Source organism: Phacochoerus africanus, chromosome 8, assembly GCF_016906955.1.
Source record: "Phacochoerus africanus isolate WHEZ1 chromosome 8, ROS_Pafr_v1, whole genome shotgun sequence".
NCBI lineage: Eukaryota > Metazoa > Chordata > Mammalia > Artiodactyla > Suidae > Phacochoerus > Phacochoerus africanus.
The window spans coordinates 72252549-72279334 of record NC_062551.1 but is presented as its reverse complement, the minus strand read 5'-3'; the positions used below and the strand labels follow the sequence as shown (position 1 = coordinate 72279334).

At 54.3% G+C, this 26786-nt stretch overlaps 1 protein-coding gene across 2 annotated transcripts in view; it reads left to right on the top strand.

The window, feature by feature from the left end:
- The first annotated feature begins 1330 nt into the window (after positions 1-1330).
- Positions 1331-26786, top strand: part of DHRS3 (dehydrogenase/reductase 3) — a 43112-nt gene continuing 17656 nt past the window's right edge. The window contains exon 1 of one of the 2 annotated variants that reach the window (XM_047791906.1): positions 1331-2454. In XM_047791906.1, the coding sequence (XP_047647862.1) occupies positions 2260-2454 (195 nt within the window). In that variant the 5' untranslated portion in view covers positions 1331-2259. Of the gene's footprint in view, positions 2455-26040; positions 26063-26786 lie in introns of those variants that run through there. The other variant, XM_047791908.1, reaches the window with a different exon arrangement.

Below are 26786 nucleotides of genomic sequence, written 5' to 3'. Positions count from 1 at the left end.
AAGGATGAGCCGGCCTGTAGAACACCCCCCCTCACACCAGGCCCGAGAACTAAAGGGTCTTTGCAGCCCAGGGAGGAGGTAAACCCCAGCCACCCCCTCCCCCAAATACGCCTTTCTCACCAGATGCTCAGCAGATCGTGCAGGCAGAGCACTGATTCCAGCACACCCAGCACTGCTGAATCAGAACGTCTGGGGCACGGTGAGGCCCAGCACTCCGCGTCTGAACAAGCCTCTTGCTGGAGAAGGGCTGCCCCAGATTACAGGGCAGCTGCCTGGCCCACCCTCTCTCCTCCTGGCCTGGGACATCAGGGGCAGCAGGAGGCAAGTCCCATCAGCACTTTTAGCTGGGACTGCTTTTTAGTGACTCACCTCCCAGACTTCCTGCAACAGACAACTCTAAATAGAGTCAGGTCCCCCCAACACACACACACACACACACCCCAGCGGGCCCAGCCCCAACAGAGGAGACCTTCTTGTTTGGGGGGAAAACAGGAGGTGCCAAGGTGGGTGCCCCAAAGAGAGGAGTTGCTGCCTGCACAGCACAGGGGGCACAGGTTTAGCACATTTTGTTTACAGGCCTTTGTTATTAAGGAAATTGCTGTCAGTCAAGGTAATTCTAGCCCAGATGAGCAATAAATACGCTCCCAGCTAATCTTTCGGGGATTTTATTGGCACCTTGGGGGCAGAGGTTCCTTTACCCTGCCCACCCCCTGCCCCTCAAAGCAAAACCCTACTCCCCAGCTGCTCCCCCCCACCCCAGCTACTTGAAGAACTCGGGGCATGTTTAGAAAGTGCACTCTAAAGTTAAGACAGGAGGCCTCTGGGCAAAGGTCGGAAGTGGCTTCCTGGTCCTACCTGGAAGCAGGGGATGGTCAAAGGATCTGAAATAAACCCTGGGCGACCTGATGGCTTGAGGCAAGCGCGAGCTCCTCTGGGCCTGCCCGGCACGCAGAGGGGGTCACCTGGCCTGCAGGCGCCTCTGTTCGGGAAGATCGCATCCCAGGCAGGGAGGAATGTCTCAAGGAGGGAGCCGGCTCGCAGGAGTCGTTTCCGGCGTGTGTGAGTTGCGGCGGCGAGCCCTCAGGGACACTGCCGGCAAGCCCTGGCCTGCAGAGACGGGGAGCCGGCCGGGGGAGAGCGCGAGTCGGAGCGAGCCCGAGTGCGCGCCCGCGCGCGCGCCCCGAGACTGCGTAGGGGGAGGGGAGCCCGCGGCAGCCACTCACAGGAACGGTAGTGAAGCCTCTGAACAACTTTAACTGTCAATCAGACTTAATGGAGTATTTTAAAAAATGGGGGGGGGGGCGCCCTCTTGCTCCTCTCCGCGGCTGCCCCGGGAGCGAATGGATAAGGCGCCGGAGAAGAGGGAGTCCGATCCACGCGCGCTCCGCACCCGGGCCCTCTCCAAGTTGGAAAGGACAAAAAGAAGGCAATAAATGCTTACAAGGGAGAGAGAGGGAGCCGAATCGAGCGGCAACTCCCAGGCTCCGCTGGAAGAGAGAGGGAGGGAGGGAGCCGGAGAGAGCGAGCGCGCGCGAGGGCGAGCCATGCACGTAAAGAAACTGACACCCGGACCCCCCACTTCTCCTGCACGTTGCTGGCAATCAGATCGCTTTTAAGCAATTTCCTGAGCCCAAGAATAGCAATGAGTCGGGAGACTTTTGCGGACTGAAATTGGGAGCTACAAGCACTTCCCCCCCCCCCGCCCCCCAGCACACACACTGTTTTTTCCCCTGAAGAAGGGGTGGGGGGCGCTGCAATTTGGAAACGGCTCTCTTTTTTTTTTTTTTTAGTCTTGCACTTTGAAACCGCGGGACTGTAGCAGGGTGCGCGCGTGTGGTTGGTGCTTTTTTTTTTTTTTTTTTTCCTTCCCTGCCTAAACTCCTCTGTCAGCCTGTAAACATTACCTGAGAATTCCCCAGCCGAAACGGCTGCTGGGGCAAGAAAGTTCTTGTTAGAACTTTCCACCTCCGGCTTCCCCTCCACCTCTCTTACTGTCCCAACCTTCTGAGACGCTTTTTCTCCTCCCGAGGATTTATCTCTTTCTCTCTCTCTTTTTTTTTTTTTCCCCTTTTCCCACCCGATGCTTGCTTTGCATTTGGGAAGAGGTGATTTCTAGAGTGGCCAGGTGGGACGCCTCTCTTCCCCCTTATTTGGTTTATTTATTATTGTTGGGGGGGGGTATTTTCTTTTTTAAGTCCTATTTTGTTCTGTCCGGGGAGTTTCGCCCCCCCACCCCTGCCCGGCTCCGCGGCGCGGAGGATGGTGTGGAAATGGCTGGGAGCGTTGGTAGTGTTCCCTCTGCAGATGATCTATCTGGTGGTGAAAGCTGCCATCGGACTGGTGCTGCCCGCCAAGCTGCGGGACCTGTCGCGGGAAAACGTCCTCATCACCGGCGGCGGGAGAGGCATCGGGCGCCAGCTCGCTAGGGAGTTCGCAGAACGCGGCGCCAGAAAGGTACCGGGGCACCGCAACTCCAGGGGGTGGGGGCTGAAGGCGAGGGCGACCTCGGGGGTAGAGGGTGCGCCCACCTGCCGCCTCTGCCAGAACCAGGGAGCAGGGTCTGAAAGTCGCCGGCCACCCTACTTTTCTGCGCCACCCGCGAGTGCTGAGCTAGTCAGTTTCACCTTGTACATTTCCCCGGGCACCAGCCAGTCTTTTTTGGCAGGTCCGGAGCTGACCAGCTCCTTTGGGCTCTGTAGCTGGCTGTTCAGCCCTGCTTCGAAACTTAGCAGACTCACCCGTTTCCCACATTCCTCCCTCCCGAAGGAAGGTGGTGTGTTTTCCCTCTCGCCTTTCCCTCTTTTACCGCCACGCTGGTGAATGCAGGGTGTGTGCGCTCCTGGGTAGAGCAGAGAGCCGCCTGCGAGCTGGTGCTTCGTATTTTCCTTGGCAGCTCGCTTCCCAGCCCCAACCTGGGCGGCTGCAGCTCTGGAGGCTGGAAGAGTGGGGCTACTTGATTTGGGTTTGAAAAGGGGGAAGCAGTGTTGGATGGTCTAGCCTAAGCTGATAGGCACTCGGAGGCCCAGGTGTTTGGAAATCTGGAAAGAAGGGACAGGGGTGACCAGCTGCTGATAAAGAGCCCTTGTTCTCATTTCAATGCTGCCTCTGCCCCCTACCCCAAATCCAGCCTCAAAGAGGATCTCTTCCCTTTAAAGGGGGGGGGGTGACCCCGTGGTGAGCCCCCCCACGCCCACAACACCCAAGCGCTGCCTTTCACTTTTTGGTAGTCCCAGAAGCTCTTCCTCCAGTTTTCCCAGACCTGGTGCCTGTGAGTGGGGAGGGTGAGCCAGCTGTCACCCAACTCCTACCCAAGTCGGGCTGACTCACCCAGTGACTAGAGCATTAGAGAGAGAGATTTGAGGCCAGCAGGCTGGGCTGTCTCCAGCCAGCCCTGTGAAGAGGAAGAGCAAAAACAGGGAATTAGTTTGAAATTTAAACTGTTTTGAGCGAGGTCGGGGCGAGGGGGGGCCGGCAGAGCCAGCTGATCTGACACGGAGCCACATACCTAGGGGATTAAGTAAATATGTACTGTAGAAAACCAAACCTGCATGTAATTCCAGGTTGCTTTTGTTTTGTTAAATGCTGCCCTGAGATTTACAATTCCTCCGGGGTGGCTCCGACTGGGACTGAACTTTGGAGCCTGAACTATCGGCCAAAGCCGATTGCCGATTAACTCTTCCTTCCCCGGGGCCCGGCGATGGGGAGGGGTAGGGGGCTGTCAAGGCTAAGCTTGCTGGGGTCGGCCATCCCCGGCTCCTGCTTCTCCTTGGGTGGTTTGGACAGCTGCTTGACCTTGCAATTGGAAGGGAAGTTCGGAACTGTTTTTAACCCTTGGACACACCGAAAAAGGAGAAGTAAAAAGTGGTTCTTGGCAGTTTCGTTTCCTCGAGGCAATGCCCCATGGTGGGGGGGATGTCCTTGCCTGCAGAGGGGATGTAGGGTTTGGGACAGTCGCATGTCATTGTCATTCCTTAGCTGTCTGCATCCCACAGAAACTTTCTTCCGACTCTTCCAGCTGGCCCAAGTCCTGGATCTCTTTTCACTGCTCTTTCACTGGCTGCAGTAGGCATATGAAGAACTCTTTTCAGTCAATCTAGAAAAACTTGACTGACTATCCACAAGCCTAAATTGAAAGAAGAATAAGGTATCGCGGGAGGGGGGAGGGGTTAGAAGAGTGGACAGTGACACCCTGCAGGTCCATACTCGGGGCACCATGTCCCATCTCACTTGGAAGGGATAGCCTCATCCAGATAAACTCAGGGCCAATGAGAAATATGTCTGAAATTGGTATCAGGTCAGGAAACAGGATCCACGGGGCCTGTAAAACTTCCAGTGCTGCTCACCCTGGGTTCATCCCTTGGACCAATCAGGAGGACCAGTCGCGCTCCCTATAAATTGTAATTATCTGACCAATTACTGGAGCTACTTTTTTAATGAGCTTTCCGCTCACAGTCAGGGTGGGGAATTTGGAATCAAAGCTTCCTGCCCAGGTTCTTCTGGAGCCCAGAGAGAGAGAGTCCTAGGACAACCCCCCAGAGCTGGGAGGGAGCATTTGGAGGCCTGTGGGCTTGGGGACAAAAGGCCACGTGTCGTGGAGTGGGGACCTGAAGGGAGGGGGTTGTGTGAATGGTGGGCTCTGGTGGTCCTGGAGCAGCTGGGGAGAGAGAGCTGCGGAGCGTGACACCCCCCCACAGCCCACAGCAATGTGAGATGGGCCACCTCCGTGGACCCCCAAGGAAACTCTTCCTCTCCTTGGTGGAGGGAGAGGCTGCCTCTGACTGGGGTAGGATTGGACCCGAGGGGAAAGACCCCCTAAAAAGAAAGAGGGGAGGAGAACCAGAGTCTCTGCAACAGCTGGCACATCCGAAAGAAGTCTGTTTACTTTTGGGGGGAGAGAGAACCTACTTTCCCATAACCACCTTGCGGCAAACAGGATTTGGCCGTATTTATGGGCCGTGGTGCACCTTAGGCTGCAAAGGTGACCCAAATGAGGGTTTTTCTCAAAGGGGCACCAAGGCTCCAGGAGTTGGCAGTTTCTCACTGTGCTTAACCACCCCCCCAACCCATGTATGAGGCTAACCTGGCAGGGCCAGTCATGGTCAGGGTCTCTAAGGGGAAGGCTCTTGCTGGGTAGTTGGTTCTTCTTTTTATTTTCTAAGTCCTCCTGGAATTCCTTCCAGAAAGCATTCAGAGAGCTTGGGCCCACTCCTCTTCCCAGCTAGACTCCTGGCCGGTGGGTGAGTGGCAGGCCCAGCCTCCGGTCGTTGACCTTGACATGGTTTGAGCAGGAGTCCCCCAGAGGAGAGATGTGCACTGTTTGTTTGGAAGTATTTGCAGTGGCTGTTCCAGCTTCTGGTCCAGTATGAGGCCAGCAGCTAGCCTAGAGCCCGGGACCATGACCACAGACCCCTTGGAGGCAGGGGCGACACACCAGGGGCCACACACCTCTACGTGGAGGCGGGGTGGAGCTGGAATTCAGGACGCATTTCAGGGAGCTGGTATGCAAGCTGGCTCAGAGGTGCACCTGCTTTGCTGTTAGTGGACTTACCGTCTGTGGGGCTGTAGCCTTGTTCCTCAAGCAGCTCACCAGGAATTAGCCCCTGGTGGAGATGTGTCGTCCTATGCTGCAAATTCCTATCTGGTCAGCAAATTCCATATCCTTACATCCCTGGCACTGGGGCCGTCGGGGTCTCAACGATCCCTTGACAAACATTTCTGAAAGACCCAGTCCGGGAAACTTGCCCCAGGTACCTGACAGGTGTTTGATGCAACTCTGGGCCTGGAGCGGGGTGAGTACAACAAAGACGAAGGAGGCGCAGAGACACGGCTGGGTGCTTACAGTCAGGGCACAAATTACTGTTATTATGTGTATTCGTTTCTGCTGGCCGCCATAACAAATTACCACTAACCTGATGGCTCAAAACAATAGAAATGGATCCTCTCACAGTTCTGGAGGCCAGAAATTTGAAATCAGGTGTTGGTAGTTTCCCCAAAACTCTTGGGGAGACTCCTTTCTGGCCTCTTCCAGCTTCTGGGACTCCTGGTGGGCGTTCCTTGGCTCACAGCAGCATCACTCCATCACTCTATGCCCTGCCTCCATCTTCATGGGCCTGTCATCTCTGTCTCTCTGTGTCTCTGCAGCCTCTTGGCTTCTTATAAGGACACCAGTCATTGGATTTAGGGCAGACATTAAATCCAGTGGGACTTCATCTTGAAATCCTCAACTAATTACATCTCCAAAGACCCTATTTCCAAGTAAGGTTCCATTCTGAGGTTCCAGGTAGATATGAATTGGGTGGGGGGGCGGGGGTGGGTGCTACACAGAAGCACCCCAGAGCTATTTAGCTATCCCAAGGTGCACGGAAGTCTTCATGAAGGATGTGGCATTTGAGTGAGCCTTGAAGAGGGCCAAGTATTTCATCCAGAAGGGATGGGAGACGGGCAACCCAAGGGCGAGAAACCGCCAACATGCCCATCTGCTGCTTGGAGAAGGGAGGCAGACAGCAGAGAACGGAAATGATGCAGAGTGGATTGGGGGTCAGGGGAGATAAGCGGTTTATATCTCAGACTCTGAGTTAGGTCAGTACTGAGGAGAACAGGAAAAAGGAGGAAGAAGGGAGAAGGGTCTAGACAGGTAACTTTGGGGTTCAGAGACTCATCAGGCCCAAAGAGCTGCTAAACAACTCATGTCTGATGAAAGTCACGAAGCCGGGGTGGCACGGGAGGCAGCAGCGGCTCCCTTCCTCCATCCCCACCCTGACTGTAGCCGTTGCTGGGAATTTCTCAGAAAACTACCAGATTCCCATGTGAAGCAGCCTGGGAGCAAGAAGGTAGGCTACCTGTCCTGCCTGTGGCTTCTAGGAAAAGTCTCAGCTGGCAGCCTTGGGTTTCCGACAATGGGCTTTAGACAATGGGCTTTATGGTTGGGGCTGTCTCCTGAGTAGACAGACACCGCCCTTTTACTGCCTCCCCCCTTCCCCGGGGGAACAAAGCCGCCCACATCTGGGGCCACACCCCCTGTGGCCTGGTTCACCTGGGTTCCAGACCTGACTTCGCCAGGACCCTGCCCCTTCTCCAGGCTGCCGCGAAGAACCACACCCAGAAAGCGGGAGGGGCAGAAGGATCCCTAGGATCCCTAAAATTCTCATATCATGGCTCAGCCATCCCAGGACAGCAACCGAGTGCCAAGCTCTCTGCTTTGGGAGAAGGTGACTGCTGTCAAAAAAAAAAAAAAAAAAAAATTTGGTCCTCATCGCTGCAGGTCTCAGCCTTTCTTGCTGCACAGCAGATCCCGCTGAACAAACGAGAGGCAGCCTGGAGCCGGAAAACGTGCCTTTAGTCCAGAGGAGGCCCCAGGCCCGTTTCTAACAGCTTCCTCCCCACCTCCTGCCACCAGGTAGCTGACGGCCATGGATTTATTTCAGCTGCTGCAGGAGATGTTGGTGTCTTCAACCTGTAGCTTTCAAGGGGACGAGAGGCCCATGTTTCCCAGCTAGCATGTCCAGGGGGACTTCCGGTTTTTATCCCCAAACCTGAGAAGGCTCCCGAGATCTAGAAGTACTGAGCCTGAGTCAGGAAGCCCATCATCTCTCTACCTGCCAGTCGGCTCATTCTTGTGCGGACTCCAGGCTCTTTTGCTCTGTCTGCTTTGCAGGACTGTTTGTCGGTTTATTCCCACACAGAGCCCGTGTGATCCCTTTATCAAGAGAATTGCTTTCTCTGTTTTGTCTCCAGCCTGTGACTTGTTGAGAAAATGATTCTCATCATTTTGAGAAGAGGATCTCAGCCCTATTGTTAAGAAGGGAGGCATCAGCCCTCCCTCCCACCCCCCTGGAAAAGAGATATGGTGGTTCCAACCACTGCAGCTTGTCCCTGGAAGCCTTAACCCAACACGCCACTGTCAGCATCCCTCTTGGTTCTGGGCACCTGTGCAGGAAAGATTCCGACCGAGCTTGTTCTGTATCCTCGTGCAGAAGCACAGCCACACCTTCCCCTTTGTAAGGGGAGGTTCTCCTTGATGCCTTCAGAGGACACCACCGAAAAGACCCTCCAGGTGTATAAGGCTGATATCGTGGATAAGAGAGTTGAAAGGGAAACGCATTATTCAGGTGAACCACAAAGGTCAGAAAAGAGTTGAATCCAAACGAAAAGAAGACAAGCAGATCTGTTTAGACACCAGCCTTCCTCAAGGCACGTTCATCGGCTGAGAGATGCGTGAGGTCCCTTAAAACAAGTGACATCTCAAGAGTTCTGGATTCTCCAAAAAGAGTGCCAGATACCACAACAGTTTAGCAAATGAGTGGTTGGTGGGACTCATTCATTCGTTCCTTCATTCAAATCTGCGGCACACTCTCTGTGTGCTGGGCACAGTTCTAGGCACAGGGGCGATACAGTGGTGAGCAAAGAAGGCAGAAGTCCCCACCCCATGTAGAGCTGACAGTTTGGTGGGGTAGACAGATAATAAACAGGATATAGAAAAGAGCCCGTTCGATTGCAGTAAGTGCTAAGGAGCAAACAAGCCAGGGGACAGGAGAGGACCTGGTAGGAGTGCAGGGAGCAGTGGTCCAAGCAGCCGGAAGAGTGAGGGGCTCTGAGGAGAGGGCGTACCCGGGATGCTTGAGGAACCGCCAGGAGGTCAGTGTGGCTGGAGCAGAGTGAGCCAGGGCCAAGAGGAAGAGGGCAGCGGGTGGGGGTGGGGGTGAGTGATGCAAGGGGCAGGAGCGCTGTGCCTGCGATGGGTGGGGGGAGCAGGGTCGGGCAGGTGGGACCCAATAATTTCTAGAACTGGCTTTGGCTTTGAGCTGTTAGAGGGTTCTGAGGCTGGAAAGAACATGATCTAACTTAAGTCTTGGCAGGGTCACCTGGCTGCTGTGATGGGAAGACAGTGGGGGTGTCAGGCCAGGGGCAGGAGAGGCTCCCCTGAGTACAGGGCGCCAGACTGGCTGGGCCGTCTTCTGAGAGCATCCCAAAGCTCGGGGCCTGCTCTCAGCTCTGCGCGTGGGTTTTAGAAGATGCTGCCAGTCCCCTCTGGTGTCTCTACAGTCCAGTGGAAGTGTGTGGGTCGAAGGGGGATCTGGGTAGGCTGGTGTGGCCCTGGAGGGGTGGGTGCAAGTCGTCCGGGACCCAGGCTTCAGAGTCAACTGGAGAGACCCGTGCTCCCCAAGTCGTGATCTGCTCTTGCTGACGCCTTGGGTGAAAAATGACAGCCAGTTCCAGGGTGACACAGTTCCGGGGTAATGGTGGCTAGGCCAGATGCCTTCATCAGTTCAGCAAGCGAGGCCTGGAGCAGCCTCAGGGCATCACAAGGTTTTCTCTGGTGGCACTTAGGACCCGGTGTGATGACCGACTCCAGATAAAGTCCCTGACGCTTTGGACAGGAGTCGGCTCCAGGGAGATGACTTTAATGGCAACAAAAATGAACTCCTCTAAAAAGGAAAAAAAAAAAAAAAAAGGAACTGTATTGGTGCCCAGAGTGAAAGGAATGCTTTTCTGTCCTACTTGGTGGAAGGACCTCTGGAGCGTTGTGGTCAGTATCGGTCAACACTTTGAGTGGGTCCTTGAGTAACTGGAGGGCATCCAGGGTGTAGGCCCCAAAGGACAAGGACAAGAAGCCATGACTTAGGTTCGGTGGCAGACCCGTGAGCGTTTGGTGGACCCCTTCGGGGGCTGGAGACATTGCCTTCCAGGTGGGGTGGAAGGACCACACCAGGTTATAGGGGTCGGTACCAACGTCGTCTTACCACCCTCTGGAGCTTTCTGCAGAGCAGGGCTGCAGTGACGGGGCTGTGGCTTCCTGCCTCAGGCGAGGTTGGGTCCCTTCCAACCTTTAGATTCTGTGAATCATGATGAGCAAAGGGATGACCGCAAGGACCGTGACCCGGACGAGGTCAGGGGTCAGGAGGAAGATACACCACCAGCATCAAACAGCCAACACTTAAAATGTTTCAGCCTGACCTCAGGGTGTCCTTCAGCGGCTGGGCTATTCCTTTGTCCTGGTTTTTTTTTAAGGCACCAGGGAGAGGAGGAGGAGGAGGGAGGGCGCGGGCCAGGCCCATGTTCACATCCTTCACCCTGAATGTCACTAGTTACTTAGACCCCAGCTGGATGCTCATGGCTTCCTTGGGCTCTTCATACAACAGGGGACTGTGGTCCATACCCCACGCGACTGTGGTACCTTCAAGACTGTACGGTGCTTTCTCACACTCATCGTCGTGCCCAGGCCCAGAGGCAGGTACGATCAGCAGCCCATTTCTTTTTTTTTTCCCATTAAAAAATTTAAAAATCTTTATATAATTTTTAAAGGTCAATTTCCATTGACAGTGATGACAAAATATTGGCTCTATTCCCCGCACATCCTCGAGCCAGTCTTACACCCAGTAGTGTGTGCCTCCCACTCCCCAGCCCCTGTATAGCCCCTCCACCCAACAGGTAAAAGCACTAGTTGGTTCTCTATATCTGTGAGTCTGCTTCTTTTTTTTTGCTACATTCACTAGTTTGCTGTATTTTTTTAGATTCCACATACATAGGTAGTATTTGTCTTTCTCTGTCTGATTTAGTGCTCTTGGTGTAATGCCCTCCAAGCCCATCCATGTTGCTGCAAAAGGCAAAATGTCACTCTCTTTTCTGGCTGAGTAGTATTCTGGTGTGTGTGTGTGTGTGTGTTACATCTTTAACCATTCCTCTGTGGACGGATACTCAGGTTGCTGCCGTGTCTTGGCAATTATAAAATAATACTGCTGTGAACACTGGGGTGCGTGTACCTTTTCACATTAGTGTTTTGGGGTTTTTTTTGGATCCATGCACAGGAGTGGACTTGCTGGGTCACATGGTAGTTCTATTTTTAATTTTTTGAGAAACTTCCATACTATTTTCCATAGTGGTGATCAGTAGACTGTTTCTTTTTTTCTTTCATTCTTTCTTTCTTTTTTCTTTCTTTCGAGTTTTGGTTTGTTTTTTGTTTGTTTTTTTTTTTGGTTTTTTGGTTTGTTTTTTTTTTTTTTTTTTGCCACTCTCATGGTATGTGGAAGTTCCCAGCCCCAGGATCAAACCTGCCCCGCATCAATGACCAGAGCCCCAGCAGTGATAACGCCAGATCCTTAAACCCCTAGGCCACCAGGGAACTCCCAGCAGCCCAAATCTAAGACACAAGTGAAGTGCGTTGCCCAGAATGCTTGGCCTAAAGCCGATTTTGAACCCAGGATTTTAACTTCAAAACAAAATCCTTTTTCCCTGGGTCACTTAATCTCAGCCTGGCCTGGCCTCCCCCGGTTGGGGTTATGGAGAGGTCAAGATACAAGCTGTTTAGTAATGGGGACTACTTAGTACACAGAGGGTTCTGGAAAAAAGGTTGATAAGAGTCAACAGGATGTAGTTAAGTTTGCCTTCCCCCAAACATTTTTTAAGCACCAGCAGCAGTGTTTGCATACAATGAGTGGGATACTTGCCAAAGGAATAAGGTAGTCATTGGTTATCAGGGTTTGCTTTGAACAGCTCACTGATAAAGCAGGAAAACAGCACAGTTGTATTTCATTCATTTACAACACAGGGAGGCCCCTCCAGCGTGGAGCCAGCTTGGAGGCAGGAGTGAGTGGCGGCTCCTGCCAGCTAAACCTCAGGTCACCAAGCTGGATCCTCCCCCTCCCAGGTGACTGGGAGCTTTGATAACGCGGAGAAGAGAGGGATCCCTGTTAAGTTACGGAAACCTTAGACGGCTTCTCGAAGGAGGTGGCAACTGAAGGGTTTGCAGGAAGTCTTCATCTTTTGCTGGTTGTGGAGCCCTTTGAGGATCTGAAGAAAGGATAAACTCTGTCTCAGAAGAATGCACAACAAGAAACATTTTTAAATTTTCAAGGGGTCCTTGGACCCCAGCCCCTCGATGCCTGTCATAGACACCAGGTTAAGAAGCTTTAGACTAGATGCAATCAAAACCATCTGACTCCTTCAGCCTCAGATTCAGTCCTAGGACTGATGCTTATGTCAGAGGCAGGGGACTCCGGTGTCCTGCGACCCAAAACTACAGCCAAACCAGGGTGCACAGTACAGATTTGTGGCCTGTGATACTTCATGCCAATGAGAGTCAGCCTGGCAAAGGCCACCAGGCCCAAGCCTTCCAGACTCCATCAGCCATGTCCTGCTTTGGGGAATTCAACCTTGAATTCCCTTTGCAATGGCTTTGCAGGGAAAGGGCTGGAACAGCAGTTTGATCAATGAACCATATGATTATTTTGTCCACACTGAAACCTACTCCTGGTAGGTATTTATAGAGAACTGTCTCCTGTGGGCATGTCCTTCTTCTTACAGATCTCTGGCCTATCTGAGCCCTGAAAGCCCCACCAGTTGAAGTTCTAGGGCTAAGTTCTCAAACTGGGTTCCAGAGTGTCTGAGGGGTTCCAAGACGGTGGGACCCTATGGGAGGTGGGGTAGGTTGGGTTCCGAGGGCCCTTCCCCTCTGTTTAACCAGATCAGGTTCACTGATGTCTTGGAGCTTAGCATTCCCTGTAGGATGTTTGTGTACATTTTGAAAGAATGTCATTACCTTAAAAAGAAGGAAAAAAAGGCCTGAAAGTAACTGTTCTAGGAAATAACAACTCACTGATAAGCAGGAAAACAGCACAGTTGTATTTCATTCCTTTACAACACAGGGGGCCCCTCTAGCCACTCACCTCTGCCCAGCCGCTCACCTTACTTGGATCTGCCGAATGTCATCTTACGGGGTTCTCAGCTTTTGGCTCTTTACCCCAATATGAGGAAGCTTGTGGACTGAAGCGTCCTGCTCTTAGCTTGTGCCTTTGCCCCTCGGGAGAGGCCCCCCCAACCCTGACCCCCACCTCCACTCCAACCCTCAGCCACCACCAGGGAACCCAGGAGCTGACAGCCCTAATTACTCGACCAGGACTGAGACAGCCTCCAAAAGGGAACCCAGCCCAAATTCAGCTCCCGGCCCTGGGAGAATGCGACTTGGCCACTCCAGCCCCAGAGGCAAGGGCTGGCCATGGGCAGTGTCACGGCCACTGAGCTCTTTCATATAGTAGAGGCCAGCCCACTGGTCAGAGCACTCCTGCAGTTCCTAATGCCAGCCAGGGCTGCTGGGAGCCAGCTCCTAATCCCCCAATCCTAGGAGGTTTCCCAGCGACCGGCCGTGTGACCTTGGACAAGTAAGGATCTCTCTGGGGTTCCCCCATCTGAAAAAAATGAGGGGATGGACATCCTGGGAAATAACCTGTGTAAACCCAATTCAGCAGGAGAGCATTTGCAAGAAACGATGGTTCCCGCCAGTCAGGGTGGGAGCGGAGGGTAAAGTGGACACCCCCCAGCCTCAGCTCTGCACCTGGTGTTTATCGGACCGGGTGCTCTGCTGGGCACAAGGACAAGAGGCTAAGAACCCTCTGGCCAGACTCAGCCTGGTTCCGGGATTCCACAGGAAGAGGTGAATTTGTCCCTGCCACAGAAGCCCTTGAGAATGTTAGCTCTTGACTCTTTCTAGAAATCAGTGAGCAGGAATCACTCCCCCCACAGGGAGGGCTCAGAGCCTGGCGGACAGGGGCTGGTCTGATGCAGGCATTTGTCCAGCGGAGGCACAGAGGCTGGTGGAGGGCCGGACCTCTGCTCTGGTCCTGGCTGCCCACTCCCCTGACAGCCACCCAGTGTCCCCATGAGTCATTTTCATCTCTGCATCCAAGTAGCTCAATTGGTCAGGGTTGGGCTGTGGTGAGGCCAAAGTCATGGGTTACCATGGCAACTCCCCATGCTTGTGGCTGCTCGTTGCCATGTGTCTCCTCCAAAAGACTGTGAGGTCCTTGGGAGGCAGGGGACACGTCCTCGGACTCACCAAGTGTCCCAGGCATGTGGCACAGTATCTGGCACACGGTAGGCACTTAATAACCGTTGGGTGCCTGAGCGAAGGCACGACCAACCCATCTTAACTAGTTAGAGCCTGTGTCTCCTGAGCACCTACTGTGTGCCCGCACTTGATGTGTCATAAAGTAATTTACTCCCCACAGTGGGCTCTAGCAGGGGTACTATTACCAGCCTCTTTTTCACCTGTCAAGATTCTGAGGGTCAATACCAAGATCACCCAGCTCGTGAGTGACCAAGTAGGATTTGAACCCGGGGCATCCACCCTTGAACCACTGAGTTTCGTTGCCTCTCAGTTAATCATTCTACAGAACACACTAGATCACGTTGACAGCCCCTAGCAGAGTCAGCGCGGCACATGCTTATAGCAGCCAGGAGTCTAAATGGATCAAACTTTTCCGGCAGTGAGTCCGGAGAGTCCTTTAGCCTGGTTTATGGACTTGGGTGACCAGGAGGTCCTGGATGGATCTAACTCCAGCTGACACTCAGGGCTCAAATGGTGCCTCTGGCTGTGACTGGGTTGGGCCAAAGCAATCCCTGGCTCAATGATTGGCTGGCCCGCTGTGGGTCTCAAGCCTGTCTCCGCAGGCCAAGCCACAGTGTGTGAAAGTTGACATTGGGCTGCTGTTACCAGGAGCAAGGGGGTCAGGAGCAAAAGTTTATTATTCCTCCTTGTGGAAGGATGGATCCAGTTCTCTGTCATCTCAGGCAGAAACTTCCAGGAGATCCAGGGCTGCCTGTTAGCCAGTTTTCCTACATCTAGTTCTGCAGACCTTATCAGGTCATTTACTGGCACCAGTTAAAGGACAGAATGGACTTTTCAGGCTTGAGCTGAAACTGCTCTGCCCTCAGAGAGTTTGTACTTCAAAAGGTAACATGAACAGCCACTCAAAGTGGTCGAGCAGGTTGTCAGCAGACTTTCTCTGTAAACTCTTCTAGAGGATTTAAGGCCCCTGGATAGGGGAGTAGAGGAAGCCTGTTTGCTAGATCACTGTTCACAGTGGTGCTGCCGGTGTGAGAGGCCAGCTTCCCTCCTTTCTGGCTGCAGGAGGGTCGGCAGAGGAAGCCGATACCAAGTCCTTCCAAGGTGGGACACAGCGTCTCTGGGTCCCGTTAGAACTCCCAGGACCTGGCGGATGCATTCGAATCCAGCTGGCCAGCCCAGCCTACCCTGACCTCTCACAGACCCCGCTGCAGGTCATCATGGGGAGCTGAGGCCAGCGTGACCACAGAGGGCAGCTTGACCTTCCTGCAGGCAGGCAGTCCTGCCAGACACAGCCACGTGGAGTCAGGCCACCCTTGGCTCCCACATGCCGTGTCCATGTCTCACTTGGCAAAGGGGCAGGCTCGCCTCAGGTCTCCAGGCCCCTTCCCTCTGACCCCACAGCAGAGGGGATGGCAGTCCTCCTGGTTGGCCAGGGGCATGTGGCAGTGTGGGCAGGGAATGCCATGTGCCCTCAGGGCTCACGCCTCCTCGGCTAGCTGACCCACACTCCTGCTTTGGGGGCCACCTCTTGAGCCTTCTTTTAGCAAGGGGGTGTGTGTGTGCACGCGCACCTGCGCACCTGGGTTTTTTGCTTTGTTTTGTTTTTTCTCAAGGAGCCAGTATAGAGCAGTGATTCAGACTTTGAGCTTGGGAGTCAACAAACTAAAGTTCTTATGCTGGCCCTCCCACTCACTTACTGAGTGTCCCTGAGCAAGTTACTAGACCTCTCTGAGCCTCGGGTTCCTCATCTGTAAAGTGAGGGTTCCATGAGACAATGCACGGGGAGTCCTGGCCATGCCGGTGAGGCTAGGGATCATGTTTGACCCTCCGCTGTGACCCCGCTCCTGCACTCTCTACACAAGCTCCTGGGGCATGTCTTTATGACAGAGGGTTTGTTTTAAGTGATGCTGACCCGGCTTCTGTGGTCCCCTCTCCCTCTCTCATGTCTCCTTCTGCCACTTCTCAGGCCCCTCATTATTACACTGGGATCACCCAGATAATCTTTCTCTTTTATTTTTATTTTTTAATTTTGTTATTGTTATTTCCCCAGTACACTTTTTTTTTCCTACTGTACAGCAAGGGGACCCAGTTACACAAACATGTATACATTCTTTTTTCATGATCAGGCTCCGTCATAAGTGACTAGACATAGTTCTCAGTGCTACACAGCAGGATCTCACTGCTAATCTGTTCCAAAGGCAGTAGTCTGCATCTATTAACCCCAAGCTCCCCATCCATACCACTCCCCCGCCCTTGGCAACCACAAATTTATTCTCCAAGTCCATAATTTTCTTTTCTGTGGAAAGGTTCCTTTGTGCTGTATATTAGATGCCAGGTATAAGTGATATCATATGGTATTTGTCTTTCTCTTTCTGACTGACTTCCCTCAGGATGAGAGTCTCTAGTTCCATCCATGTTGCTGCAAATGGCATTATTTTGTTCTTTTTTATGGCTGAGTAGTAGTCCATTGTGTGTATATACCCCATCTTCCTAATCCAGTCATCTGCTGATGGACATTTGGGTTGTTTCCATGTCTTGGCTATTGTGAATAGAGCTGCAATGAACATTCGGGTGCATGTGTCAATCTTTCTCTTTTAAAGTCGGTTGATTAGCAAATGTAATGCCATCTGCAGCCTTAAGTCCACCTTTCCCACGTACGTTAACAGAGTCACAGGTCCTGGGCATTAGGACATGGGCGTCCTGGGGGGAGGCCATTCTTCTGCTGGTCACACTCTCTGAGCCTCGGTCTCTCATTTCTCACGTGACAGTGCTGCTCCCAACCTCCCAGGGCCATTGGGAGGATTCCAGACTATCAAACATGCTGGCCAGGGGCTCAGAAAATGCTGGTTGGATCTGCCCTGAGCACCACCTGAATGCAAAACTCTGTTTCAAATGCCACCCAGAGTCACCAGGCATGGAAGATGTCACAGTCCCTGCCACAGAACCTCAGGCAGTAGATCGTCCTCTGAAGGGTTTGTCCTTGGAGAGGAAACAGCAACAGGGGACCTTAATTGACCCCGCACTGGGTTGGCAGCTGCTCCACAGAAACATGGGGTCCTTCCCAAAGCCTTCTCATAGCAGTAGATTTGACAGCAGGGAGGGGCGTGCAGGGGGCCTCTCCTAGGTCACGGGGACCAGGTGGCATTGCAGGGAAAAAATACACAGGGTTCCGGGTCCCATCCTCGATCTGGCTAGGAAAATGGACCTGTGACTCTCAGTGACACTGTGGCATGTGACTCAGTGACACTACGGTATTTTGATGGAGCAAACTGTGGTGGGAAGCAGTTGTGAGCACAGGGCGGGGTCCAAGCAGTCTGTGCCATCGCTGTGAATCACTACAGAGTAAGTGATTTCCAGGGACAATCTGAGTTACTCCTGAGAGCAACCCAATGAGGGAAACATCAGGACTGTCCCCACTTTTAAAATGAGAAAACTGGGAGTTCCCGTCGTGGCTCAGTCGTTCACGAACCCGACTAGTAACCATGAGGTTTCGGGTTCGATCCCTGGCCTCACTCCGTGAGTTAAGGATCTGGCATTGCCGTGAGTGTGGTGTAGGTCGCAGATGCGTCTCGGATCCTGCATTGCTGTGGCTGTGGCATAGGCCAGCGGCTACAGCTCTGATTCAGCCTCTAGCCTGGGAACCTCCATATGCTGTGAATGCAACCCTCAAAAGACAAAAATAAATAAATAAATACATACATAAATAAAAATTAGAAAACTGGGAGTTCATGCCTCACTGCAGTGGATTAATAATCTCTGCAGAGGTGTGGGTTCAATACCCAGCCTGGCAACTACCATATGCCTCTGATGTGGCAGAAAAAGAGAGAGAAAACTAAGGAGTTCCCTTGTGGCGCAACAGGTTAAGGATCCAGCGTTGTCACTGCAATGACTCCAGTCACTGCTGTGGTGTAGGTTCTATCCCTGGCCCAGGAGCCTTCATGTACCAAAGGGTGTAGCCAAAAAAAGAGAGAGAGAAAAAAAACTAAGGCTCAGTACAGTTAGATACTCGCCTACCAGCACACACGGTCTTGAGATTTGAACCCGGGCAGCCTGGCTTCTGGGGAAGGAAGGCTGGCAATGGCTACGAGTAGGGTCCAAGGTGACAGACACATCAAGGATGACATGGAGGCTGCAGTCCAGGCAGAGGGGAAGAGCGAATCTAGCCTAGAGCAGAGGTTCGAGGGGAGAGTGGTGGGAGCTTGGCAGCCGAGGGGTGGAGTTCAGACCTGATTCGAAGAACGCTAAGGAGGCACCTCAGAAGTTTCCCCCAGGATGCTTGACCAGACTGGGTTAACGGCATTTGAGGGAAGCCTGAATTTCCCTCAGGCGTCTCTGATGTTGGACAGTTGGGTCACTCTCAGAGGACCCCGAAATCAACTTTCTGCCAGGCTGGTGTAAAAGGGAAACCCCGCCTCGCCTGGCTTCCTGGGCCGAGGCTCATGTGGGTTTGCTCTCAGCATCCTGGCCTTTGCAGGATGTGCTGACCAGGTCATTTCCTGTTGCAATGTCCTGTCACTTCCCCTGAGCCCCCCAGCCCTCTGGGCCCAGATCCCCAGGCTGATAGTGCGACGCCAGCCAGCCGGAAGGGTCAACTCCATAGCGTTTGACCTTCGTCCAGCAGAGATTCAACCGATTCCTAATTAATAGCCTGTAGAATAGTTGCCTTGGCACAGCCTGCAAGTAATTTAAAGCTTGTCCTGGGGAGGTTGGTCCATAAATAACACTTAATTAGCTGAAGGCCTCCCTGGGACACACCAGCTCAAGGGCCTCGAGCTTCAGTTCGGGGTGGGAAGGAGATGCTAGTTACCCTGATTAAAAAACTGTCTTTCTTTACCCCAAACAACAGCTATATCTTCACCTCCACCCCAGCAGCTCTCAGAAGCGTTGCCAGGGTTGGGGGTCCCAGCTCAGTGGCCTCCCTGCGGTAGCCTTGACACACCTAGGACCTCAGTGCCTCATCTCTAAAATGGGCAAACAGCTCAGGTCCACAGCCCCTGAGGACTTGCCTACGTGCATGGGTCAATTGAAGGGTGGAAAAAGGATTATAGAGCTTTCTGGATTTTGGATGTGAAGCTAAGGGGTTGTGGGCCTCACTGTAGCACCTTAGAAAACTCCTGAATAACCACTAACCCCGGCGATGACTGTTATTTTGTTACCTAAATCTACGATACCTCTGAATTGCTGCCTCGGCTTTTTTGCATGTGTCCAGTGGGTCCCCAGGCAGCCCTCCATTAACTGGCTGTTGGCAGCTGTCTGTTTGGGATGTGATGCCCATTCTGCAGCAGGAGCGCCTCTGCTGGATCCCAGGAAGGCGCGGAAGGCCTGAGACTTGGCATTCAGTCTCCCCTGCCCGACACTCTCCACCTAGGTGTGGGACCCAAGCTGTCCCACATGACCCCTTGCTCAGCAAGTTCCTGCACTTGTTAAGGCCCTGCCGTTGCCATCTTGAAGTCCTCAATAATTATTCAACTGGTGGCCACGCCTTTTCCTTTCACACGGGGCCTCACAAATGATGTGGCTGGTCTTCATGGAAGCCATACTACCTGGGTTGTCAAATTCATCCCTCCCAAGGTCCCCTCCAGGGATGTTATGGCCCGTTTTGCAGGGGAGGCAACATGACACACGAGGCGACTGATTATCAAGCCAGGTGCTGGGAACTCATAGTGAGTCTGCATTTTTAGGGTGTCGTTGCACTGGGGGAGGGAGAAAGACAGGAAACAACAAATAACTATTACAATTTCAGATAGTGACAAATTGCTATAAAATAAAACAGGGTGGATGTTCCCGTTGTGGCTCAGCAGAAACGAGCCCGACTAGTATCCACAAGGACGCAGGTTCGATCCCTGGCCTTGCTCAGTGGGTTAAGGATCTGGCATTGCCATAAGTTGTGGTGTAGGTTGCAGACATGGCTCGGATCCGGCGTTGCTGTGGCTGTGGTGTAGGCCAGCAGCTGCAGCTCCAATTCGACCCCTAGCCTGGGAAACCTCCATATGCCACGGGTGCAGCCCTAAAAAGCAAAAATAAAATAAAACGAAGACAGGATCATGTGAGGGAGAGAGGTTTAAATATCAACTTCAGTGAAAGGGAAGCTGGAAGCAGCTCTGGTTTAGCTGGGCCCTGCTGCATTCTTGGGGTGTTTTTTAAAGACACCCCCCCGACTTGCTAAAAGGACTTGAGTTAGTGGGGTCCAAGTAGGGGAGCCAGTAGGGGGCCTCCCTGGGCAGTTCTGGGTGGGAAGTAAAGGCTGAGGGCTGAGTTTGGGGGAAAAGGAGTGAGGAGAGGGCTGGCCCTGAATTCTCTGAGCAGCTCCAAGTTCTCACCAGGCCAGGCCCTGCACCTGAGGCTTCTAACCAACGCTGGCAGCCCCATGAGGGTTCCTTGCACTTTTGACCTTCCCCTCACCAGCGAAGGAGGCCAGTTTCAACCCTCCCCACTTCCCCAAGTGGGAGATGTTGAGGCTCAGAGATGCCAAGTGACTCATTCAAAAGTCACACAGCAAATCAACTCCAGAGCAGGGTGCTGGCCTGCCTGGCCCAGCCAAGCTGATTTCCATTCCCAAGGGCACTTCAGAGCCTGCGGTTGCCAAGGGGATGCATGCAGTCCAGGGCCGCGCTGGGAGCTCTCTGGAAGACACGGTGGCCCCCTGCCCTGTGAAGTAGGGGAGTGGCTGGTGGGCAGCCATGGGACACTTTGACATCTGCTTAAAAGGGCCTCCAGCGCCCAGGCTTCGCAGAAGAAGAATGAGCTTCCCAGAAAGCCGAGAGCAAAGGCAGGCACTTCCCCAATCTGTTGGGCGGAAAGCCCAAATCTGACCCAGAACACTCAGCTCTAGGGTCCGGAGGCCCCCTGGGGAGGCAAGGGATGGGTGCCTAGGGGAGAGGCTGACGCCTGAGAAGTGGAAGCTGCCAGCCCCCAGGGATGCTCCGGAGGAGGGAGGCCGCGCTCCAGCTGGGCCGGTGCCTGCCCAGGGGGCGGCGGAGGAGGCGGCGGGAAGGTTCACGCTGCGGCCAGCAGACTGGCTGCGTGTTGCAATGTCTTGTGGCGTTTGCAGCATCCTGTCCGTGTGCGCAGCTGGGGTAACCTCGGGCCGGAGCGGAGGAGCGTGTGTGGCTCGCAGGCCGCGCGGCCTGGAGGCTGCTGGCACCTTGCATCTCATTTACAGCTCCGGGTTCAGCCGCAGGTCAGCGGCGCGGGTGACATCACGGCGTTTGTTTACCGCCCGGCCGCCGCAGGGAGGAAGCGCGGGCGGTCCCTGCCGCGGGAGGGGACCCTTTCCGCACCCCGCCACCGGCGCCGGACCCCAACCTGGCCCCCGCCCCATCCGCGTCCCGCCCCCAGCCCTCCCCTTCCCATCCACGCCCCGACCCCATTCTCCTCTCCACTGCCCCCTGCCCCTGCCCCTGCCGAGTCCCCGACCCCACCCCCAATCCGTCGCTCATCTTCACCCCACGACCCCCGACCTGCGCCCGGAACCTCCACGCGACAGCCCTCTCGACCCAGCACCTCCGGACACAGCCCCGCCCCACCCACCCCCCATCGACCTCCCTCCCGCCCCCCCCTACCCCTTCCCCATCCGCCAAATGGGAGCCCAGCCCAATCCCCACCCAGGACTCCAGCCCGGCCCCGCCCCACCCCCCTCCCGGGACCCCCGCGGGCCCCCACCCTCCGCCTGTCCCTGGGCCCACTTTCAGAAGGACTTCCTGGAGCCTCCTGCCAGATCCGTTGAGGTTTCCCCGGCGGCGGCTCCTCCTGCCACCCCCTCACCCCATCATGTGAGCGCAGACCCGCCTCCCGGCTCCGAGCGGGCGGGGTTGGCCCGCCACTTTGTTATTGGAAACTGGTGTGTTTACCCCGGCGCGCTAGGTGGGTAGCTGGCCTGCTCGGCCCGCATCCAGGCACCCTCTTCCTGCCCAGCCCGCCCTTGCCACCTGGAACTCTTTCCGGGCCCCGCCCCTCCCTCTGCTTAAGCCGAGTGTTCTGGAAGCTGAAGGGATCTGCGGATAGAAGTCAGGATCTCTCGCTTTCCCCATACCTGGGACTTGCCACAGCCCGCCTTCCCAGGGGAGGGAGGCTCCGCGCCTGGGTTCCTGGCCATCCTGTTCTTGCATTTTCTCAGGCCAAACCCTTTAGGGTCCTCTTGGCGCCCCTCCGGGCCCCCCAAACCTGCAGCTGTGCGGAATTCCTCCTCCTCCATCGCTTCTGCCAAGTGCACCAGCCCCGCTCCCCTCCATCTCTCACAGGGGTCACCTGCGGGTACAGCAGCTGCTCCTAACCAGCCCTGGTCCACTGCCCCGGCCCCACCCCCACCCCCAACATGCCATACCCACAGTGCAGCAGCCAGGCCTCGTTCCAAAAGCCAAGTAGAGTTGTCCTTTCTCTGCCCACAACCCTCCAAAGGACTTCCCATCTCACTGGGGGTAGAATTCAAACCCCACCCGCACCCAGGGCTGCAGCCCCCAACCTCACCTCTCCCACTCAGCTCTTCCACTCGGCCTCCTTGCCGTCCCAACACCCCCCCCCCCCAGGCCTTTGCACTGGCCATTCCCCTGCCCAGAATGCTCCTTCCCCAGGTGTCTGCATGGCTCCCTCCCTCACGTCCCCTAAGTCTCTGCCCAAGTGTTAGCTTATCAGAGAGGCTTTCCCTGTCCCCAAATGCCCATTCCCATCCAAATGCCGCTTTCACCCCATGATCACTCCATCCCGCTTCCCTGCAAAGCTTCCCGTTCCTTCCAGACACTTTAAGCCACCTTCATATAGTGTATGGTCAATTGTTTATTGTCTCTTGTGTCCCTTCTTTCCTATACACACGTGAAAGCAGACTCCAGGAGAGTGGGGTGAATTTCTTTTCTCCTGTTTCCCGGGGCCTTCGGCAGGGCCCAGTCTACAGTCAGCACCCAGTCAATACTTCCTGAGTGAATGAGTGAGAACAAACGAGGGAATGAGGCAGGACAGGGAGTAGAGCTTGGCTTTGGTGTCCAGGTTCAAGTATTGTTCTGAAACTTTTCTGGCTGTCCAGCCTGCCCAGGCTACTCAGCCTGTTTGAGCCTTAGGCAGCCCCTGGACTTGTGATCCCATTTCTCAGGATGGTAATACTGAAAACATGCACGGGGCTGGATGGAGGGTGGTCTGCAAATTCTGGCTCTCCTCTCCCCTCTTCAGCACCCCCACCTTGAGGTCACCTGGCGTTCTCCAGCAGAAGATCCAGATGGAGGAACTGGGGCAGCGGTCACAGGCTTCGCCCAGTGACTCTGGCCCCAGTTTCCCCGCCCCCACGTTGTGCCAAGTGTGGTCTGAGGGCAGACAGGGGAGGCACAGCCCTTGGGCTTCTGGCTGGATGTGAGAAGTTATTCTGCTTTCCTAGAGCGTCAGCCTTGGAGATACTTTCCCTGGAGGGTTTTCCCAGTGGTCTCAAAACCAAAAAGGTTCACCAGAATCGCGCTCAGGGCTGAGATGGGACTTTGAGCTGAGTTGTCACACTTGGTGTCCGAGCTGTGGTTCTTGGCAGGTGGCCCTATTAGGGTTGCTTTTTTTTTTTTTTTTTGGTGGGCGGAGGGAGGGTGCCCTCTGTCCTCGGGCTCATGAGGCATTCATCACCGACAGAGACGTGTGTCTCAGTGACTGAAAAAGCAGAGATCTGGGAAGTTACAAAAGCAAGGACGCACACGGATGTTTATAGCAGCTTTCTTCATGATCGCCAAAACTTGCAACCAAGAAGTCCTTCAGTAGGTGAATGAACAAATAAACTGTGGAACGTTCAGACAATGGGATATTATTCGGTGCTGAAAAGAAAGGAACTTTCAAGCCACGAAAAGACAGGAAGGAACCTCAAATGCATGTCACTATGGGAAGGAAGCCCATCAGACCGACTGCAGGATCCCAACAATCTGCCGTTCTGGAAAAGACCAAACTGTGAAAATTGAAACAATCAGGGGGTGGGGGAGGGAGGGGAATGCAGGAGGATTTTAGGGCAGTGGATCGAGTCTCTCTGATACTACGAGGGTGGCTGCAGGTCATCCTACACCGTTAAAACCCATCGAAGGTACAATAGCAAGAGTGAAACTCAATGTAAACTAGGGACTTGGGGGTGATAATGACATGCCAAGGTCGGCTCATCAGTGACACAGATGTACCGATCCAGTGGGGGTGTTGAGAGTGGGGAGGCTGTGCAGGTGTGGGGCAGGAGTTAAATGGAAACTCTGTACCTTCTGCTCAGTTTTGCTATGAATTTCAAACTACCCTAAAGGCTATTCATTTCAACAATTTTAGGGAGTTCCCGTCATGGCGCAGCGAAAACCAATCCGATGAGGCACCATGGGGTTGAGCGTTCAATCTCTGGCCTCTCTCAGTGGGTAAAGGATCCGGCGTACCCATGAGCTGCGGTGTAGGTCACAGATGGGACTCAGATCCTGCGTTGCTGTGGCTGTGGGACAGGCTGGCAGCTGTGCTTCCGATTAGCCCCCTAGCCCGGGAACCTCCATTTGCTGTGGGTGTGGCCCTAAAAAGCAAAAAAAAAAAAAAAAAAAAATATATATATATATATTTTAAATGATCTTAAAACACAGGGGTGGTGTTGGGGAGCAATTGTCTGTGGGAGCCAGGAGGATTTACCTGAAGGCTTTGCAGATAAAGAGACACTTGAGGAGTTCCCTTCGTGGCGCAGTGGTTAACGAATCCGACTAGGGACCATGAGGTTGCGGGTTCGGTCCCTGCCCTTGCTCAGTGGGTTAACGATCCAGCGTTGCCGTGAGCTGCTTGCGGTGTAGGTTGCAGACGCGGCTCGGATCCAACGTTGCTGTGGCTCTGGTGTAGGCCGGTGGCTACAGCTCTGATTAGACCCCTAGCCTGGGAACCTCCATATGCCGAGGGAGCGGCCCAAGAAATAGCAAAAAGACAAAAAAAAAAAAAGACACGAGCAGAACCTATAAAAAGAGAGGGGCTGGGGAGAGGGCTGCCTGGGGCAAGAGGACAGAGAAGAGCTGGTGCAAAGGTCCTGAGGTAGAAGTGGGCTGAGTGGTTATGCAAAGTAGGAGACCATTGGGGTGATAGGTCAGCCCTGGGGGGAAGAGCCGAGGGGAGAACCTCACAGCAGGAGAGGCCTGTGGTCGCAGTCAGCAATGTAGATTTCACTTTGGGTGAAATTGGGAGCCCCTGGGAGTTGTGAGCAGAGTGACAGGGCCTGCCTTACATTCTAGAAGAATCTCTCTGTCTGCTGTGTTGAAAATAGACTGAGGCAGCGGTCGGGGCCCAGGTCAAAGCAGAGAGGCCTGTGGTAGCAGAAATGGAGGAGACGACTGAACCGAGGATGCTCTTGGCACAGACCCGCAACCACCAGCCTGGGCATCAGGCCAGCCGGAGCCCAGGGGCACAGCTCCTGTCCCCACCTGTTCTTCCACCTCTGCTTCTGAAGACCCCCAGGATCCTAGCAGCAGGGGGAGGATCGTCACTGTCACTCATACAGCAAACACTTGCTCAGCAAGGCCAGGCACTGTACCAGGACAGGGTGGCGTCTTTTCATCTTTCCCCAGGACGTGGGCCTCTCGCTGTCCAGTCCTTGTCCCCTGGCCTGTGCTCAGTGACACCCAGTTAATGAATGGATCTGTCCTTTTACAGCATCGCTGTGTTCCTGCCAGTGAAAGACAGAGAGGCGGAGGGCACAGGAGGGGGCACCAGACCGCACAGATTGGGCTTCCAACTCTGCCGCCTACAGGCTGAGTAACTGGGTGCATCGCACAGGCGTCTGTGCCTCGGTTTTCTCGTGGACAAAATGAGTACAACGGCCCCTCCTAGAGCTGTCAGAGGCGGAGGTGAGAGACCGCGGCAGGTGCCGAGACCGGCATGGGCAGGTCTGGAATACTCCGCCGTCCTCCCTGTGCCTCCCGAGGGACTGGCTCCAGGCTGGACAGCGGCTGGAAGTCCCTGCCCGGCCCCAGGCTGTGGTCAGCGACTTGTGAGAGGAGGACACCGCTGGGTGATCTAATTTGAGGAGCTTCAAAACAGTCCTCTCCAACAGCTGAGCCAGCAGTAGCCAGAACATTCTCGGCAGGCGCAGGCAGGAGCCGAGCCAGTGTGCTCCAACCACGCATGGCCCGTGGGAAGCCCTGCCTGCCGCTCTGGGAGCTCAGCAGTGCAGGAACAGGAGGGGAGGATGGGCTCCAGCTTACGACCCTAAGAGAGAGGCCCAGTGGTGACCTGCTGAGGTCACAGGTCAACAGCAGGACACAGGTAATGAATCTGAGGCTGCTCCAAGGACAGGGTGCAGAGAGGCAGGCCTTGTAGAGTCTAGACACAGGGCACCTGGGAGAAAAGGCAGAAAGAAGGTCCTCGAAGGAGACAGCTGGAGATGGTACTTGATCGAGGTCATGGATTTGAAAGAAAAAAATCTTTGAAAGAAAAATCTTTCTTTTGGAAGAAAAAAATGCTGATAGGCTTAATGGGGATGCGGGGGTGACAGGCCGGCCCTCCCAGTGGGTGACAGTTAGAAGTGTCCAGCTGAGGGTCAATGCTGGGAAAAAAGCTTCTGCCCTAGAGAGGACGAGGCTGTGAGCGGTAGCATTCAAACTTTACTTATTTGAGCAACAGAATCTTTGTGGAAATGACTACAATGACTATTCTAGAAGCCTGATGAAAGTGCCGCTGCTCTAGATGATGGAGAATTGGAGGGTGGGATGGGCCGAGATGCCATCTACCAAGCCCCAAACCCCTCAGATGCCCCCGAGGCTCCTCACTAGAACCCCCAGGGTCCCTGGATCTCAGCATAAAAACCTCCCCCGCAAGAAGTCCTTCTAGCGGGGGACCCACAGCCCACTCTGCGGCTGGGCATTTTTTCCTAGGCCACGCACATGCAGAGTTCCTGGGTCAGGGATGTGACCTGCAGGGACCCGAGCCACAGCAGTGACAGTGCCCAATTCTTAACTGCTAGGCCACCAGGGAGCTCCTGCAGCTGGAT